Source organism: Colius striatus, chromosome W, assembly GCF_028858725.1.
Source record: "Colius striatus isolate bColStr4 chromosome W, bColStr4.1.hap1, whole genome shotgun sequence".
NCBI classification, from domain to species: domain Eukaryota; kingdom Metazoa; phylum Chordata; class Aves; order Coliiformes; family Coliidae; genus Colius; species Colius striatus.
This window is the reverse complement of record NC_084789.1, coordinates 5215064-5235440: the sequence shown is the minus strand read 5'-3', so window position 1 is coordinate 5235440 and position 20377 is coordinate 5215064. Positions and strand designations below refer to the sequence as shown.

Here is a 20377-nt window from a genome sequence, read left to right as displayed (position 1 = left end):
ATCTCCTTTCTAAAACTGCCTAGTTTTTTTACTTACACTACAGTTCCAATATCATCAATTTTTTAATTAAGATGATCACATCATAAATGTATCAGTCACATATTGAAATAGTTTCTTTGCAGCTTCATAGTATTAATCCACACCAGCACAGTCTGCTTTAACACTACAAGGTATTAAATTAATTCTGGAAAATAAACACTGGAGATTTTTATAGCATTTAAATTCCTAGGAAAATCTCCCAAAGTGGAATAAAGTTATTAATTTTGAACTACGATTTGGACGTATTTTAGATCAATTTTCACCAATAAGAGTGCAGTTCTGAAGTGTGGTTTATGCTAACTACATAAACGAACTAAAAATAAAGATGGTTTTAGAGACTGAGATATATTGTCAACAAGAACATTTACAATTTGAAGTTTACTCAATCTGACTGTAAACTGAAAATTTGTTAAGAGCATCAAAATCTCTGTCCTTTTTAAGCACAGACAGTTTTGTGGATCTGAAGCAACTGCAGTAAGTGAACACAATACCTTGAAGACCTTTAGGTAGCTCCATGGATTTTATGATTTGTTCACTGACATCTGATGCGCTGAGGCCTTGTAGCCTCTTCTCCCAGAAAAGCTGAAAATGGTAAAACGTGATTGCTCATTAGAAATAATAATAAAAAACCCCCTAAATCAGCTTATGGAAATAAACAGCATTCATGATCAAAACAGCATCAGAACAATAACAGACAGATAGTGGCTGGTAGCTTACGAAACAATCAACCTAACGGTCACGTAAGCTATCCAAAAGGTAATACCCTGTCTGCTGACAGAGTTTTAGTCACTAAGACCATGCCTGTATGGAATTATGCATACACTGAGACATTGCAGACAACCTGGCACAAAGGCTGATCAGCAGCTGTGCCACCTCAGACCTATGCTGACTTCATGGCCCAGCCCTTCCCAACACCCTACAGATCTCTTGACTTACTGGGAAATAGAATCAAATCTTTCAACTTTTAGGAAGATACATGAAATAAATTCACAATCATTTTACTTTCTGTTGCTTTATTATCTGGGAATATGTTTTCATTTCTCAGAAACCAGTTTCTTGACCTAAGAGATTTTTGTTTAATGATACAAAGTTCCCTACTTCTTCCTTGCTGGGTGTCAAGATTCACTCTGAAGTTCTGGGCTGAAGATTAGCCACACCTATTCTTTAAAATGAGCCTTTCCTATTTAACAATATAATGATGAAAGTTTGTTAAAAAGTTTATTTCATGGGAAGCTACATTTAACAAATAATCTTAATAAAGAGGTATGCAAGAACATAGCTATGCATTTTCCTGGAGAAAGGGCATTCAGAAATAGCTTGATTTTTCTGGAAGATATGGGGGGGAGGAAAATCTATTTCTTTTCACGCCTGCAAAATCTGAGATTAAAAAAAAACAACAGAGAAGCAGTTATTCTCATTCCTAGGAAATCCTGGGTACCCAAAAGCCTCAGTTTAAAACGGGGATTTCGAATGTTCCATTCTGCTCTAAAACTGGAAGTGAAACCACCAGAGCATCTTCTTTCATCTTCTGTAGAACCTGTGGTGCCACACGACATCATAAATGAAGCACTGTACATCAGTGATTCTTATTTTGAAAAAAGCACATTTTTTCATTTATAGAGGTAGTAAAGACAAAGAGAAAAGCACCAAAGAGCATCTCCCTTAGCGTATACTATTGACTGAGTATACTTACTCAGGTAAGAGTATATTACTGACTGAAAATAAAATATGCTAAGAAAAATGTCGTACTCTTCACAGCCTGTCTGTACAGTTTAATAAGTCACTAGGTTGAATGATACTTGTGTTCTCCGAGAGATTACTGTGTCATTTTATAGAGATCTACTTATTTAAGCACTCCCCTCTGGACAATAGGACACATTTGTAACTGAGTTTAGATCTAAGTGGCTTAGAAAACCCACACAGGATCCCCCAAGTAAACTCTCCAACTTTTTTGCAAACTCTGACTACATTTCACACATTCTTGACATCTCCATGATTTGACAGCTTTTTGAAAATACCTGTTGCCTCTTGAGCCTCATTTTACTAGAGCCACTTATACTCCAAATGCTTCCTGTTAACTGACTCCTTGCTCTTAACTAGTATTAATTTTCAACATTCCAATACATGTTTAAACTACATTGTTAGCTGAGTATCAAGGCTCCTCTTTTATCTTGTTAAATGTTAAATATTTAGTACTTCCAGTCATTCATTCCTGCTGTTTACCACTGTTGCTAAGCCCCCTCTCCAAGAAAGCACTCCAGATGTCTTGTAGTAGTCCTTACAGATCTGTGGATGAAGTATCAGTGTCTTAAAGCTGTCTAGAATGCTAAAGAAATACTTTGTTACAAAGGTAAAATCAGTAATTCAGTAGTCCAACTCCAAAAAAAAAAATTAGGATTTAGATAAGTCAAAGTGAAATCCTACCAATTCAGTATTTCATCACTGGCTTAGCTTCCCACCTTGATAAAGTCTTTACAAAGCTTATTCATGTTTTCTACTGTTAAAAGAATTCACCTTTCCCTCTTCATTTCATTGACTTTTAGAGACAAGCAAAAGGCCTACCAACTCCAAATCCAAGCTATGCTTATATCTGCTACAGGTAAACATAAGAACAGCCTCTGTTCAAGATAAAATTAATTGATCTACAGCAACAAATACATCACCAAATGCCATCAAATATTACTGTCTTTTGATTCTTCAGTTCCTCACTCAAATCAATCCAGTACAGTTAAGAGCTATCTGCTCTTAACTTGCAGCAGTAGTCAGAAGGATGATGGATACAGCAAGTTTAACATCAGTCAGAACTCCAGGTAGCTGCCTTGGCATGCTTGCAGATGTGTTATAACATGGTATGTGAGCTGATTAAAAGTTAGTCCTGTCTATAAAAATGCAGTCAACATATCTATACTGTACTACAAACATAGACAGCCTGTAGTTTTGTGATGGTTTAAAGTGCATTTTAAAGGTTGAGACCAGAATGCCCATTATCATTTGGGAAACTGCAATTTTTCTCATACATACATACTGCATATACCTTATGTCAAAAAATTACTATGCTCAGATTTGTTATATATAATCCTACTCAATAATCCCTTGCAATACAATTCACTGCAAATATATATGACAGTAAGTACAAATGAGACTTTCAAATTAATTTTAAAGAGTACTTCTGGCCTACAGATAGATGATGTTATAAGTAAATATATCAGGTTTATCATAAGTTTTTTTTAAAAAGTAAATGCCCTCAGATTTTGGTTTGTAAAGGTGGTTGTCTGCCACAGAACTAGAGGAATCAGATCACATAATATCAACTGACTACTTTCTCAAAATGAGCTTTGAAGAGAAGGACAACCTTCTTTTAAACACTGGAGATATGTTTGTGGAATCTTTTTGCCCAAATGTATCAGGAAGATCCTGAGGTCAATGCTTTGCAAACTCAGCATTGGGATTACCACTTACATAACATCAGTTTTACCAGTATGGTTTCAAATTTCCCTACCACCACAGTCAACAGTATACAACAGAATTAACTAGTTAACAGTAGGTTCTCAGGACTCAAAGCTCTCTCAGAGCAGTGCCTCAGGAACCATATATTTCGGGTGCAGGAGTAAATGAGTGAGTTTCATATTTACCCTGAAAAAGATCAATAAGTGTGGAACAGTGAGAACCAAGAAGTTCTAACACATGAAGAAGAGGATAAGTGCTCTATACAGAACACAGATCTGGACCTTTTCTGAAGGCAGAAAATGAATGTAGGTGCAATGGGCAGTGATCTGTAAGGAAGAAGTTTGATTTGCAGCACCATTCCATTTGATCTCATTAGGTACAGAACACTTGACAGGCAAGCAGCTCAACTGATTACATAAAAGATTTACTGCCTATAATAGGTTCAGATAGTTACAGGATTTCCTCTGCTTCACATTCACTCCTTTCACTGAGGAATCCAGATGCACAAGTGGAATATTAATGTGCCCTGCAGTACTGCTACATCTAGTGGCCCTTTTGCTAAATAGGAAGGAGGAAGAAAACAATGTGATTTTAAGACATCTAAGAGGAAGAAGACAGAGATGTGGTGGGACAGCTGCCATGACTGGAGCACAGCCATAGAGGGCTATGCATTGTTCAGGAAAGACAGACTAACAAGGTGTGGAGGTGGAGTTGCTCTCTATGTGAGGGAGCAATTAATGTGTACCAAACTGTGCCTGATATTTGCTGGCAAAGCCACACAGCCAAGCACATGCAGTCCAGGAGGTTCCTACAGATTGTTGACGACAATTTCCTGTCACAGATGATCGAGGAACCAACGAGGAGAGGTGTGCTGCTGGACCTGGTACTGACAAATAAGGAGGATCTGATTGGGGATGTGAAGGTTGGAGGCAACCTCGGCTGCAGTGACCACAAGATGGTAGAGTTCAAGTGGTTCTGCTGCTGGGCTGAGCACCGGGCTGAGTGCCATGAGCAGTTACACTGGGCATTGCTCATTTTTCTATGTCCTTTGGCCATCATTGTAACTGCCTACTCTTTGTTGTGTTCTATTAAATTGTCCTTATGTCAACCCACAAAGTTCTAGAACTTTCTCTTGATTCTCCTCCCCATCCTCCTGAGTTGGGGAGGAGTGAGTAACTGAGTGGTTTGGTTATTGTTCAGCTAGGGATAAACCACTACAGTCTTTTTGGCACCCAACATAGGGCTCGAAGGGTTGAGATGAGGACAGATCTGACAAAGAGTGTGTTGAGATTTGGTATACAGTTTTCTTATATTGACCATACAACTGATCACAATGCTCGCTCAGCTGTTTACATGGTGGTTTTATGTGAACTCTTACCTTCTCTATGTGTTCCCTGCAGTACATTTTATCACCTCAGGGAAAGTAATGAAGATCACAATTTTGCTATACTGAGTTCTTTTGGCTTATGATATGATTATATCATTGGTTATGGGGCTTAGCTGGTATTTGTATACAGCACTGTGGTCACTCCCATATCTCGGGCTTTTCCTTTCAGAATTCATTAGTAATCTGACCCATCCTATGGAGAAGACAGGGGGGGATACTTTCTCCCACCCTTTTATTTCCTCTTTCTCCTTCTGGCTAACTAAAACATGATCCTGAGCTTTAAAAGGCAAGTTCTATGGAGACATGGCATCCCAGAAAGGATTGAGTCAGACAATGGGACACATTTCAAAAACAACCTTATAGATACCAGGGCCAAAGAGCACGGCATCGAGTGGGTCTACCACATCCCCTATCATGCACTAGCCTCTGGGAAAAGTGAACGATACAATGGACTATTAAAGACCACTTTGAGAGCAATGGGAGATGGGACCTTCAAACACTGGGACACACATCTAGCAAAGGCCAGTTGGATAGTCAATACAAGGGAATCTGTCAATTGAGCTGGCCCTGCTGAATAAGAACTACACACTGTAGAAGGGGATAAAGTCCCTGCAGTGCATATGAAAAATCTGTTAGGAAAGACAGTTTGGGTCAATCCTGCCTCAGGCAAAGGCAATCCCATCCAGGGGATCGTTTTTGCCCAAGGACCTGGATATACTTGGTGGGTGATGCGGAAGAATGGGGAAGTTCGATGTGTACCCCAGGGGGATTTGATTTTGGGTGAGACTAGCCCTTAAACTAAATGGTATTAGTTACTGAATAACCTCCTGCCTTGAGCATGCTCTTCAGGAAGAGGTGATCTCATACAAGAACATACACTCTGAGCTGAGACTAGAGAAGCTGAAGCAGCAGGTTGATATCATGTGAGCAGGAACCTGGAAGGCTGCAATGAGAGATGGAGCCCTGAAGTCATGGACTAAATTAATGGCCCATGGACTAAGGGAATAATATCTGTATCAATGACATTAAAATGTTTAAAAATGTGCCTTATCTGAGCATGACGTACATGGAATAGAATAAGGGGTGGATAATGTCCTGGATTTGACCAGGATAGGGTTAACTCTCCCCAGCTGCCGTCAGGGGGCGTGGTCAGGCTATTCAATCCCATATGACATCACACTCAGGATATAAGGGCAGCAAATGGGCCATGGGGTGCTGAGGTTAGTGTGATTCTGCTGTTGGGCTGTGGTTGGTGAGCAGTTACACTGGGCATTGCTTGTTTTTCTGTGTCCTTTGGCCATCATTGTAACTGCCTACTCTTTGTTGTGTTCTATTAAATTGTCCTTGTCTCAACCCACAAAGTTCTAGAATTCTCTCTTGATTCTCCTCCCCATCCTGCTGAGGTGGGGAGGAGTGAGTAACTGGGTGGTTTGGATATTGTTCAGCTAGGGCTAAACCACCACACTGCCAATTACGGTTCCAGGCAAAACAGACTCCGGTACTTGACTTAGAGAGGAAAGTAGGAAAGTTTATTCTACTACCTACAAGAAACAGAACAGAATAAAAGCAAAAAGGGAGTAGGATGATGAGAAAATTACAACCAGCACTTTAAGATCTCTCTCCCCCATCCCTCTTTTCTTCTCGGTCCCAGCTCATTACTTCCGATATCTCTACCTCCTCCCCCTTCAATGGCTTGGGAGTAGGGAATGGGGGATGTGGTCAGTCTCTCACAGATGGTCTCTGCCACTTCTAACTTCTAAGAGGAGGACGACTCCTTGCATTCTTCCCCTGCTCTGATACGAGGTCCCTCCCACAGGATACAGTCCTTAACAAACTTCTCTGGTGTGGGTTCTTCCCAGCAACTACAGCTTCTACTGATACAGAGTCCTTCACACGGGACACAGACCTTAGTGAATATCTGGCGTGGATTTTTCTCGATGGTTGCAGTTTCTGCAGATACAGGGTCCCTCCCTCAGGACGTGGCCTCCTCTGGCCATAGTCACTGCCCTTAATGTGGGTTTTTATCAAAATGACTCTCTTCCCCTGGCTCGGGATCATTATCAAAATGAGTCTCTATCGTTGATGCGGGGTCCTTAAAGAAATGCAAACAAATTACTGCTTCACCAATCCTCTCCATAGAATGCAGGGGAGTCTCTGCTCCAGCACACCTCCTCCTCTCTAGCACACTTCCTCCTCTCTTTCCTCACTGACCCTGGAGTCAGCATGGTTGTTTCTCTCACTCTTCCTACTCCTTGTACCACCACCAGCTGGAGAAAAAGAAGGAACAGAAGAAAGAAGAAACATGAAGCACCCTCCTCTTCTGACTTCTTCTTAAAAAGTGATCGTGGAGGTGTCTAAATGGCTCAGCCTCAGAAGTGCTAGGCTCAGAGCTAGGGAGACTTTCAAGCAACTTCTTACAGGAGCCATCTTTACAGCCCCTTCCCCATTACCAGAAATGGCTGTCATGTCAAACCATGACAGTCATTAATTCCAGTTTCAATTTCAGCAATGCTAATCTGACTTTTTAAAATCCAAGCCATTACCTTTTAATTTATCAATAATGTATCACATCTTATCTAAACTTACTAAGTCTAATAGTAGAAAGGAGGCTAAAAAAAGGGGTTTTGCTGATTGGTTTTTTTTTTTTCTTTCCTTGCAGGGCCCACCTGCAATCTTTCAGGATTGCTTTTCTTACATTGATTTATCAGTGAATGCTGTGAGGAAAAAAAACCCAAAACCATAGACATAGTAAGAAAACCTATCTTGAATAAGCTTTATGGAGAGTCAAAATATTTTGAGCAGGTTGATACTTCAAAAAGAGACTTTAAAGGACTTTGAAAAAAACTGCAATTGAAGCTATTGGATTTGCTATTTAGGAACTTACAGATACTTCTAACATTTCATAGAATCTTAGAATCATAGAATGGTAGGGGTTGGAAGGGACCTTTAGAGATCATCTAGTTCAACTCCCCTGCAGAAGCAGGTTCACCTAGATCAGGTTGCATAGGAACATGTCCAGGCGAGTCTTGAAGACCTCCAAGGAAGGAGACTCCACAACCCCTCTGGGCAGCTTGTTCCAGTGCTCCATGACCCTCACAGTGACCCTCACAAAAATGTAGTAAACAGTACCATAAATTTTGTAGATAACATTTGATTGATTTGTAGCATATAGAAAATATATGTACTCATATTGTTTGTTAACCTATACTGATGACCTTTGCGATATGTACTGACTATAAAAAGAGCATAAGAAGAAGCAATAAACTGTCACTTGCTCAAAGAGCAGTGGTCCGCCTGTCCTTCATCGTCCTGGAAAGAGCTGGTCTCTGACAAATGGTGCCGAAACCCGGGAAACTCGGTTGCCTTTGACCAGGGTGAGCTGCCTCCGAATCAACAGCACCGCGGTAAGGAAAAGGGGAAATAAAGGGGGGCAGAACTACTAGGAAGGTGTAAAATATAAGAAAGTAGAAATTTATCTCAGTAAAATAAAAACAAAAGTCCCTTTTTTGTCTTAGATTTTCCGTTGACCAAGTCTGAGACTAAGTCTGGATCCAGCCACACCTAAGCCCTTTCTATAAGGTGTCTTAGAAAGCAAGGGGGTCCAAACTGAACCTCGTGACTCAACGGTAGGGCTCCCTCATATTCAGCATTTACAATTTAAAATATGGGACATGTACATAGTACGGAAAGACAGCTGTTTGTAGCTATGGTCAAGACATTGTTAAAAAGTCGAAATATATCTGTAACCACCAAGCAAGTGGGTGGATTTTTAGAATTTATAGACACTGTGTGTCCTTGGTTTCAGAATAAAGGCACTATTAACTTGGAAACCTGGAATAAGGTCGGTGAAAACATTAAAAGCTATTATGCTGCTAACGGCCCTGATAAGATCCCTATAGATGCTTTTCCTTTATGGACTTTAATTAAAGAATGTTTACAAGGTGATACTGAATATGATAAATGGCAACGACAAACACGTCCTCGATCTCGTTCAGCGGATTCAGGTTTAAAACCTTCTGCTGTTACTAATCCCGATTCACAACCCTCTGCTCCACCTGAATATCCATCAATAATCAATAATGAACAAAAAGATATTCAGGAATCTAATTTTAAAAATCCCTTTCTTATGTACTCAAATACGGGAGGTAAAAAATGCCGACCGTTAAAACAAAGCAAGAGCGCCTTGAGACCTATAGAATTATCTGAAGAATTATCCTCCGATGAGGAAGCTGAATTAGAAAAAGAAGCTGCTCAGTATCATAATGAAGATGATCAAGTGTTTGTTAATACGCCTTTTAAATTGAAGAAACAGCAAACACTTTTAAAAAAGGAACCTGTTGTTTTACCAGCAATAGAAGCTGGTAGACGTCCGCCCCCTCCTGACATATACCATCAAATATCACCTCACTCACCCTTACAGTTATCATTGCTACAAGCTAAACAACAAGGTGAAGATGTGAGTGGGTTTTCAAAAATATTGCATGCTTATCCTATAACATATGCTCCTCACCCTACTCAAGCCAATGTTAGAATTGCTACATATACATCCATTCCATTTAAGAATCTTAAAGAATTGAAAACAGCTGCTGCTCAATATGGTGCAACTGCACCATATACTATTGCTATTTTAGAGACCATTGCAGCTGAAGTTGTTCCCCCATGGGACTGGAAAGGCTTAGCTAAAGCTACCTTAACGGGAGGAGAATATTTGTTATGGCTTACAGATTTTATGGATTCCTGTTATGATTATTCTCAAAAACCACACTTTCGCCAACAAGGAATTACTCATGAAATGTTAGCTGGCACAGGACCGCATGTTGATCTGGCACAACAATTAACTTATCCTGCTGCGACATATGATGCCATTCGAGAAATTGGTTTGAAAGCCTGGAAAGGGCTACCTAGACATGGAACGTCTAGGGAAGAATTAACTAAAGTCCGACAGGGACCAGACGAACCTTATCATGATTTTGTATCTCGTTTGTTACAAACTTCATCTAGGCTCATACAAGACACCAATTCAGCTATGATTTTAGTTAAGGAATTAGCTTTTGAAAATGCTAATAATATCTGTCAATCCATATTAAGACCTTGGAAAAATAAATCAACATTAAACGACTATATCAGATTATGTTCTGATGTTAGCTCTGGATATATTCAAGGCATAGTCACTGCCGCAGCACAACAGGGCAAACCTGTTGAGCAAGTTTTAGCTGCAATGCAATTTAAGAAAAACAGAAGGGTTGCAGGCCCTCCTGGTAGCTGTTTTCATTGCGGTCAAATGGGGCATCAGGTACGTCAATGTCCTAATAAAAAGATTCCGAATCATAATGGAGGAAAGAACCCAAGTCTGTGCCCAAAATGTAAAAAAGGTAATCATTGGGCTAATGAATGCCGATCTAAATATGATAAGAATGGCAATTCTTTGATACAGCCGGGAAACTTCTCAATGGGCTTGCCCCGGGTCCACCCAAACAAACAGGGGATGTATCCTGTGCAGGTGCAAACCTCAGAGCACCAGCTAAACAATCCATTTCACAACTCCACCGAGCCACCAGTCACAGTGCCGGACTGGACCTGTGTTCCTCCTCCCACTTCGTATTAACACCTGAAATGGGGGCACAAGCTATCCCAACAGGGATATATGGCCCGTTACCTGCGGGAACATGCGGTTTGGTATTGGGACGAAGTAGTCTGAGCATGAAAGGATTGCGAGTTATACCAGGACTAATTGATTGTGATTATGAAGGAGAGTTAAAAGTTATGTTACAATCTGAAATTTCTGTCTTTAATCTACCTGCAGGAACAAAGATTGCACAGTTGCTTTTAATTCCTTATGTTTCATCTATAGGAAAAGCTGATTCCCACATTCGGGGAACAGGCGGTTTTGGATCTACTGACGTTTATCTTTTACAGCCCATCAATCATCAGAGACCTGAACTTCAGTTAACAATTGATGGTAGAAATTTTACAGGACTCTTGGACACCGGAGCAGATGTATCGGTAATGACTTTAAAACAATGGCCAAAAGAATGGCCTTTACAGCATGCTTCAGCTGATCTAAAAGGAATTGGAGTTGCAAATTTGCCTCTTCAAAGCTGTAAGTTGTTAAGTTGGACAGACAAAGAGGGACACTCTGGTACCATTCAACCATATGTACTAGAAAGCTTGCCTCTTAACCTCTGGGGCCGAGATATCTTGACACAAATGGGTGCATACCTTTATACGCCTAGCAGTTAATCTGATAAATTTATCAGTAACTATGTATGCAGATAAAATCTGTTGGAAATCAGATCAACCTGTTTGGGTTGATCAATGGCCTCTAACTAAAGATAAATTGCAAGCTGCTCGTCAATTAGTAGCGGAACAATTACAATTAGGTCACATAGAACCTTCCACATCACCATGGAACTCACCTATTTTTGTTATAAAAAAGAAATCGGGGAAATGGCGACTTCTCCAAGACTTGAGAGAAGTCAATAAAACAATGTGTACCATGGGAGCGTTACAACCTGGTCTACCCAGTCCTATTGCCATTCCTCAAAATTTTGAAAAAATAATTATTGACTTAAAAGATTGTTTTTACACTATCCCCTTACATCCAGATGACAAATGTTGATTTGCTTTTAGCATTCCATCCATAAATTTTAGTGAGCCTATGGAACGCTACCAATGGAAAGTATTGCCTCAAGGAATGGCTAATAGTCCTACTCTTTGTCAAAAATTTGTTCATGAAAGTATAAAAGCGACTAGACAGCAATTTCCTGATGTTCTTTGTATCCATTATATGGATGATATCCTTTTAGCAGCCTCATCTATCGATAAGTTGCAACATGCTTATGCTCATATTGAACAGATGTTAACTAAACGTGGTTTGAAAATAGCACAAGAAAAGGTACAAAAATCATATCCTTTTCAATATTTGGGGTTTCAACTATATCCTAAATCTTTTATGCCACAAAAAATTGCCATACGAACAAATTCTTTAAAAACCTTGAATGATTTTCAAAAACTTTTGGGAGACATTAATTGGCTCAGATCTTTTCTTAAGTTAACAACAGCCGATTTGCATCCTCTTTTTAAAATACTTGAGGGAAACCCTGATCCTACTTCTCCTCGCAAGTTAACAGAAGAAGGAAAACAAGCTCTTCGATTGGTTGAAAAAGCCATAGAAAATGCTCAATTACAATATGCAGACATAACAAAGTCTTTCTTTTTATATATCTTGCCTACAGTAATGACTCCTACAGGAGTCTTGTATCAAGACGGTGTTCTGTGTTGGGTACATGGATCTCACTCTGCAAAAGGTGTTCTTGTTTCATATCCTCAAAAGATAGCAGAACGAATTAAACAAGGACGAAAGTTATGTATTACTCATCTTGGGAAAGAACCGGCAGTAATTGGAATTCCATACACACCTGCTCAAATTACTTGGCTGATGGCCACTGTAGACGATTTTGCTGTAGCCTTAGCTGCTTTTCCTGGAGAAATAACACAAAAGTTCCCTTCTGATAAAATTCTTAGTTTTGCTACCTATCATTCTTTAGCTTTTCCTAGGGTCGTTAAAGGAGCCCCTATAACAGGAGCATTGACTGTTTTTACAGATGGATCATCTAATGGACAAGCAGTTTTGTATACTCCTACAGACCAATATGTTTGGAAATTAGAGAATGTTTCTGCACAAATGACTGAATTATATGCAATTTATCAAGCACTGTTGAAATTTTCTGAGCCTTTGAATATCTATTCTGACAGTCGTTACATTGTCACTTCATTACAATTTTTAGAAACAGTTCCTGTCATAGCTTCTAAAGTTTCTTTTATACAACAATATTTTGGTCTGATTCAATCTCTCTTAATAATAAGAGATGCACCTCTTTTTGTAGGACACATTCGTAGTCACTCTAAATTACCTGGACCTTTGAGTCACGGCAACAATCAGGCTGATTTGTTAACTCGTTTTACTGTTGCTACTGTTGCAGAAGCCCAGCGTTTGCACTCTCTGCATCACTTACCTGCAGCTACTCTACAACGTATGTGCCATATCTCTCGAGAACAAGCTAGAGAAATTGTTCGAACATGTTCTTCGTGTGTTTCTTTTTTACCAATTCCTCATTATGGAGTTAATCCTCGAGGTCTTTTACCTAATGATCTCTGGCAGATGGATATTACTCATTATCCTTCTTTTGGCCGCCTCTCTTATATTCATGTAACCCTTGATACCTTTTCTCATTTTGCAGTAGCCACTCCTTTGTCTGGAGAATCAACCGCACAAGTAATTTCACATTTGTTACACTGCTTTTCAATTTTAGGTATACCGAAGACTATCAAGACAGACAATGGCCCCGCATATACTAGTGCTAAATTTTCAAAATTTTGTACTCATTTTTCTATAACACATAAAACAGGGATTCCTTATAATCCACAGGGTCAAGGCATGATTGAACGCTTTAACCTTACTCTGAAGACACAATTAAAGAAATTAAAAACGGGGACATGGGGGATTAAGGACACTCCTTTGTCTTTGTTAAATCATGCTCTTTTTGTTTTAAACTTTTTTACTCTCGATGCAGCTGGCCTTTCGGCTGCTGATCGTCATTGGCAATCCCCAGCTCAGCAGAAACCTGCAGTATTATGGAAAGATCCTATTGATGGATCCACGAGAGGCCCTGACCCGGTTCTATTATGGGGTAGAGGGTATGTTTGTATTTTCCCAACAGATGAGCCTGTACCTCGGTGGATTCCAGAACGCTGTGTTCGACATGCCAAAAACAAAAATAGGCAAGCTCCGAAAGAGGTTTCAACGCCTGATGTTGATACCACGACAACCTCGACGACAACAACATGATTTTGACTATTGGTCATCATTACAGATCTTTGCTTATTGGCTTAGCATAATATGGAATAATGCCAATTCTTCAATTAATTTAAAGCAATTGCATGGAGAAATTCTCTCTTTACAAAATACAGAAAAACTGCAGTTACCTCTCGCTCAACGTGCTCATGATTTTGTTAGCGTTTTAAAAGCTTCTTTTCCATCCTTATCTTCATTTTATAAAGGAATCTATTGCCTTATAGGAGCAACTTTATGCATAATTGTCCTAGTTGTAGTATTACCTTGCATATTTCGTTTAATGTATGATATGATAAAACAAACGAGTATAAAAACAAAAAAATTACAATTAATGGCTACACAACACGTTCCTGCTACAATACATACTGAATAAAAAGAAAAAAGGGTGAAATGATGAGACCAATCTGCCTGAAAGGGTAGAATGACCCTCGAAAGGATTTGCCTGGTAAGGGTTAATCTTTTCTAAGGAAGCCTGCCTGTAAGGGTTGGCTCCTTAAACAAAGCCCCTAACTTAAGCAAAAACATCCTGTATACACAACAATGATAACGACACCAGATGTCTTGTAGCCACGGAACATATATCACAAAAATGTAGTAAACAGTACCATAAATTTTGTAGATAACATTTGATTGATTTGTAGCATATAGAAAATATACGTACTCATATTGTTTGTTAACCTATACTGATGACCTTTGCGATATGTACTGACTATAAAAAGAGCATAAGAAGAAGCAATAAACTGTCACTTGCTCAAAGAGCAGTGGTCCGCCTGTCCTTCATCGTCCTGGAAAGAGCTGGTCTCTGACAAAGGCAGAAAAAGGAAGATGAGGGGGAATATGAGCCTGCTACTATACATAGAGGATGCCCTGCTGACAGAGGATGCAGAGAAGGTCGAAATAATGAATGCCTTCTTTGCCTAAGTCTTTACAGTCAAGGGCAGCCCTCGTGAACTCCAGGCCATCAAGGATAAAAGGATGGCCTAGACAGCAGAGGACTTGCCCTGGGTGGAAGAGAAAGAGATTAAAGACTTGTTGGCTAAGCTTAAGGCTCATAAGTCAATGGGTCCTGATGGGATGCATCCTAGAGTGCTAAGGGAGCTGGCTGATGTGATTGCACCATTTTTGAACAATCATGCAAGACTGGTGAGGTGCCTGAGGACTGGAGAAAGGCCAATGTCACTCCAGTCTTCAAAAAGGGCAAGAAGAACGACCCGGGAAACTACAGACTGCTCAGCCTCACCTCTATCCCTGGAAAGGGGATGGAACAAGTCATCCTGAATGTCATCACTAAACATATGAAGGAAAGGGTGGTTATCAGGTGGAGTCAACATGGATTCATCCAGGGGAAATCCTGTTTGACCAATCTGATAGCCTTCTATGAGTTCATAACCAGCTGGCTGGATGAGGGGAGAGCAGCGGATGTCATCTACCTTGACTTCAGCAAGGCGTTTCACAGAACATCCTCATCAGAAAGCTCAGGCAGTATGGATTCGATGAGAGGATAGTGAGGTGATTCGAGAGTTGGCTGAATGACAGAACCCAGAGTGTGGTGATCAATGGCACAGAGTCGAGTTGGAGGCCTGTGGCCAGTGGAGTTCCACAAGGATCGATTCTATGGCCAGTCTTGTCCAAATCTTCATCAACGACCTGGATGAGGGGACAGAGGGCACCCTCAGCAAGTTCTCTGATGACACCAAACTGGGAGGACTGGCTGATTCCCCAGAAGGCTGTGCTGCCATTCAGCGGAATCTCAACTGGCTGGAGAGTTGGACAGAAAGGAACCTCATGAGGATCAACAAGGACAAGTGCAGAGTCCTGCATCTGGGAAGGAACAACCCCATGCACCAGTACAGGTTGGGGGTCGAGTTGCTGAAGAGCAGCTCTGCAGAGAGAGATCTGGGAGTCCTGATTGATAATAAACTAACCATGAGCCAGCAATGTGCCCTCGTGGCCAAGAAGGCCAATGGCATCCTGGGATGCATCAAGAAGAGTGTGGCCAGTAGGTCAAGGGAGGTTCTTCTCCCCCTCTACTCTGCCCTGGTGAGGCCTCATCTGGAGTACTGTGTCCATTTCTGGGCTCCTCAGCTCAAGAGGGACAGAGAACTTCTGGAGAGAGTCCAGCATAGGGCCACCAAGATGATCAGGGGACTGGAACATCTTTCATACGAGGAAAGGCTGCGGGAACTGGGGCTATTTAATCTAGAAAAGAGGGGACTGAGGGGAGATCTTATTAACATTTATAAATATCTAAAGGGTGGGTGTCAGGAGGTTGGGACATGCCTTTTTTCTATTGTAGCTAGCAACAGGACAAGGGGTAATGGGATGAAGCTGGAACAAAAAAAGTTCCACTTAAATATAAGAAAAAACTATTTTACTGTGAGGGTGTGATGAGCAAAAGCAGACCTACAGATGGTAAAAACCTAAGAAATTAGAAGGACTCAGTTCACTGTAAACTAACACCATAACTCAGCTCACTGGAATTCAAACCGTTCGTCAGTGAACGCCTTGAAGACCCTGAATGCTGGTGTGCAGACAGTTGCAGATAATAACGAGTTGGAATGTAGAAAACAGAATTGTTTGGGACACCTCACGCTGTGACAAGGAGTAGTGGAGCTCACCAAGACCCTGTAAGTTGTAAGGGGGGTATAAGCACCCCTTGCACCTGTTGAGGGAGTGATATTGCTCACCCCTGGGGAATTAGCAAATTTGCTCGTATAGTAACTTGGACACTCCTCACTGGGATAACAGGAGCACTGTGTGTGGTAGCTATCATCGTATATATTTGCTGCAAAATTTCCATACTGGTACCGTGTATATTTTAACATTGTATAGAGCTCATTTTAAGCTTAACTTGTGGAGTGCTTGTGTGTGAGTGTGTGGTACTGTGAGACTCGCAGCACGACTGCGGAGTTCTGATCTGCATTTCTGTTCTCCCGAGAGGGAAGTAGCCAGAGACGAACAGAACAAGAGGTCACTGTTGCATGTTGGAAATTTGTTCTGTGCTTTGTGAGTAGTTTGGTGTATGGCAGAGTGCTGGAGTTTGGTAGAAATCTAAAAGTTTAGATTCCGGCGGGGAGAAAGCAGAGACGGGGCGGGGGGGCACAGGCGGGGGAGGACTCGAGCCGCAGACCTTCATGTTGCCGGCCGGGTGTGCGAGCCCATAGCGCCACCAAGTGCTTTCAAGTGCCACGCAAATAGAACTACACAGGACAGCCTGATCATTCTGAAAAGGGAGAGGTGCGGTGTTGCTCCACAGACAGGAGGGTCAGGATTCTGCAGATTGCGGGAACGGATCAGGTTTCGGTGTTTGGATTTTACTATAAGGCTTTGTTGTGTTATTCGGTTAAGGTAAAACACTTTATTGCCCTGAGTGCTTATAATCCCTGGACAGGAGTTGTTGTTGTTACTAGTTGTAGGTTGGTAAAAACGGTTTCTGTGGAAGTTAGAGAAAGGTAGAATCGAAGGTATAATGGGAGCAAAATCAAGCAAGGAATTTCCCCAAGCAAGCCCCTTTGGAAGCATATTGAGACACTGGAAGGAATTGGCTGGGGGTCCAGGGGAACAACAACAAGGGGTTGAATTTCTAGTGGATACTGGTGCTACATTTTTGGTATTGAATCAAGCTTTGATGCCTGTAGATGATGATTTTGTAACGGTAAAGAGAGCTACTGGCCAAAGTGAAAAGGCATATTTTCTCCAACCTTTAAGGTTTGAATTCCATTCAATTCTATGATTCTATTAATTGGAAAACAATTGGAGATCCATAAGTTTCTTTATATGCCAAACTCCCCAAACCACTATTGGGGAAAATTAGGAAAATTGGAAGCAGAAGTAAAAAATTGGAAAAGACGGAATAGATATTAAAGTGGAAGGTGACCAGTTAATTGAACTTTTAAATTTAGCCCTGATAAGTCCCTCTGAAGAGATGAGAGTGCCAAAGGAGTGGTGAATCAGGCATTCCCTGGGGTACAGGCCACTGAAATGCCCGGCAAGGCAAAACAGCCTTACCTATAACAGTTAAAATTAAACCAGGAACCAAACCAGTAAGAGTGAGGCAATATCCTTTGAGGATAGAAGATAGAAAAATGATCTGCCTGATCATGGAACAATTTTTTGAATATAGATTATTAGTAGAATGTGAATCCGAATATAACGCTCTCATATTACCAGCAAAGAAGCCGATGGGAATTACAGAGTAGTTCAGGACCATAGGATCATGAACAAAAATAACTGAGAATTTATACCCTGTGGTGGCCAATCCAGATACTTTGCTGACAAAACTGAAACCTGAATTGGCCTGGTTTACTGTACTGGATTTAAAAGATGCTTTCTTCTGCCTACCTTTGAGCCCTGAGAGTCAACTGCTGATTGCAGTGGGAGAATCCAGAGACAGGGAGAAGGACACAACTTACATGGACTGTGCTCCAACAAGGCTTTAAAAACTCTCTTTGGCAATCATCTAGCTAAAGTCTTAGAGCAATGGGAGCAACCATCTGGGGTTAGAGCACTGTTGCAATATGTGGATGACATCCTGGTAGCCACTGAAAGAGGAGCAAAATGTAGCATGGACTGTAAGTTTATTGAATTTTCTCAGACTAAGTGGTTATTGAGTTTCTCCACAGAAAGCTCAAATAACCCGGCAAAAGGTGACATATCTAGGATATGAAGTCACAGCTGGCGAACGGACCCTGGGAGCCACACGGAAGGAGGCCATCTGCCAGACTCCCAGAACATAAACAGCTAAGGAGCTCCATACTTCCCTGGCAATGACAGGTTGGTGTCAGTTATGGATTTATAATTATGGACTGTTGGTGAAGCCACTCTATGAACTTTTAAAGAGTGACTCAAAGAATCTTGCTTGGACTGGGGAAGCCATTCAGGCTTTTCACAAATTAAAGTGAGAGCTAATGCAGGCACCTGCCTTAGGCTTGGCAGACCTTACAAAACTCTTTTGGTTATTCTCTCATGAAAAGCAAGGAATTGCTCTGGGAATACTGTCTCAGGAGCTTGGCCCATACCAAAGGGCAGTGGCATACTTCTCCAAACAATTGGATGAAGTAAGCAGAGGATGGCCTAGCTGCCTGAGGGCGGTGGCGGCAGTAGTAATTAACATCCAGGAAGCTCGCAAATTCACGATGGGCCAACAGAGCACAGTGTTAGTGTCTCATACAGTGTCCACCAAACTGGAAGCAAAAGGGAGGAATTGGCTATCCCCACAAAGATTCCTTAAATATGAGGCCATTATGGTAGAACAGGACGATGTCCAGATAACAGTAACTAACATTGGCAACCCAGCATCTTTCCTTAGTGGAGTTACAGGGGAACCAGTGACTCATGATTGCCTGGAAACCATTGAGGCAGTCTACTACCAGATCTGGAGGAATGACCGCTGGAGGATGCTGAGGACACATGGTATACCGACAGCAGCAGTAGCTTCGTCAAAAATGGACAGAACAAAGCAGGGTATGCAGTGACCACTACAGACAAGATTCCAAATATGCCTTTGGAGTGTTTCACACCCATGGAGCGGTCTAGAGAGAAAGAAGACTCATACACCCAAGGGAAGCACATAAAACATGCAGAGGAATTTTTCAAACTGTTAGAAGCTGTACGGTTACCAAGCAAGTAGCAATTATGCATTGCAAAGCTCACCAAAAGGGAACAACTGCACAAGAGGTAGGAAATTCCATGGTGGACCGGGAAGCAAAGAGGGCAGCTGAAAAAGGTACAGCAGAGATACAGTCTCTGATTCTAGATGGAAAAATCCCAATCAATCAAATTCCCAACTATTTGAAAGAAGACCAAAAAAACTGAATAAGGATTTAGGGGGAAAAAACAGAGGAAAATGGTTGGGCTACAACACCACAAGGGAAAGTAGTGGTGCCTAGCACATTACTTTGGGCTATAATCATGACTGAACATAGGAAGACTCGTTGGGGAGTCGAAGCCCTGTATAAGTATTGTTGCCCATAACTTGTACACAACCATCAAACAAGTAACACAACAATGTGAGATTTGTTTACAGAATAACCCACAGGTAAGTCGAAAAATGGAGCTAGGGCAAATAGGGAAGGGTAATCTCCCCGGACAGTGGTAGAAAATTGACTTTTCAGAACTTCCGAGGAAAGGGGGGGTTCTGATATCTACTCGTACTAACTGATACCTTTTCAGGATGGCCAGAAGCGTTCCCTTGCCGAACAAACAAGGCTAGAGAGGCAACTAAGGCTTTACTACATGAAGTAATACCAAGGTTTGGGGTTCCAGCAGTAATATCCTCAGACAGAGGCCCTCATTTTGTGGCTAAAATTACACAACAAATTAGTCGGGTTCTGGGGATAGATCGGCAGTTGCATATTCCCTACAGACCCCAAGCAAGTGGCCAGGTGGAGAAGATGAACCACCTTCTTAAATTACAGGTTGTAAAATTGTGCCAAAAAGCTGGACTAGCTTCTTCTATCAGCATTAGGAACTAGCAAGTGGCTTTTATCAAAAGTGTTACCAAGGTGGGAAAAGGTTGAAGAGCAATGCCATGAATTGGTAGTGAACACACTTGGTACGGTCCAAGACAATGTTTCTTTGGCTCTCAGTTGCATACAGGCACAATTATGGATGCAGTTGATAGCTGCCCTAGTTATACGAGAGGGTGGTGA

General features: G+C 41.2%; 1 protein-coding gene across 4 annotated transcripts in view; it reads right to left on the bottom strand.

The window, feature by feature from the left end:
- Positions 1-20377, bottom strand: part of LOC133628481 (methyl-CpG-binding domain protein 2-like) — a 129942-nt gene that overhangs the window by 51356 nt on the left and 58209 nt on the right. For all 4 annotated transcript variants that reach the window (XM_062016689.1, XM_062016688.1, XM_062016691.1 and 1 more), the window contains one exon: positions 531-621. In XM_062016689.1, coding sequence (XP_061872673.1) covers positions 531-621 — 91 coding nt within the window. The remainder of the gene's footprint in view (positions 1-530; positions 622-20377) is intronic.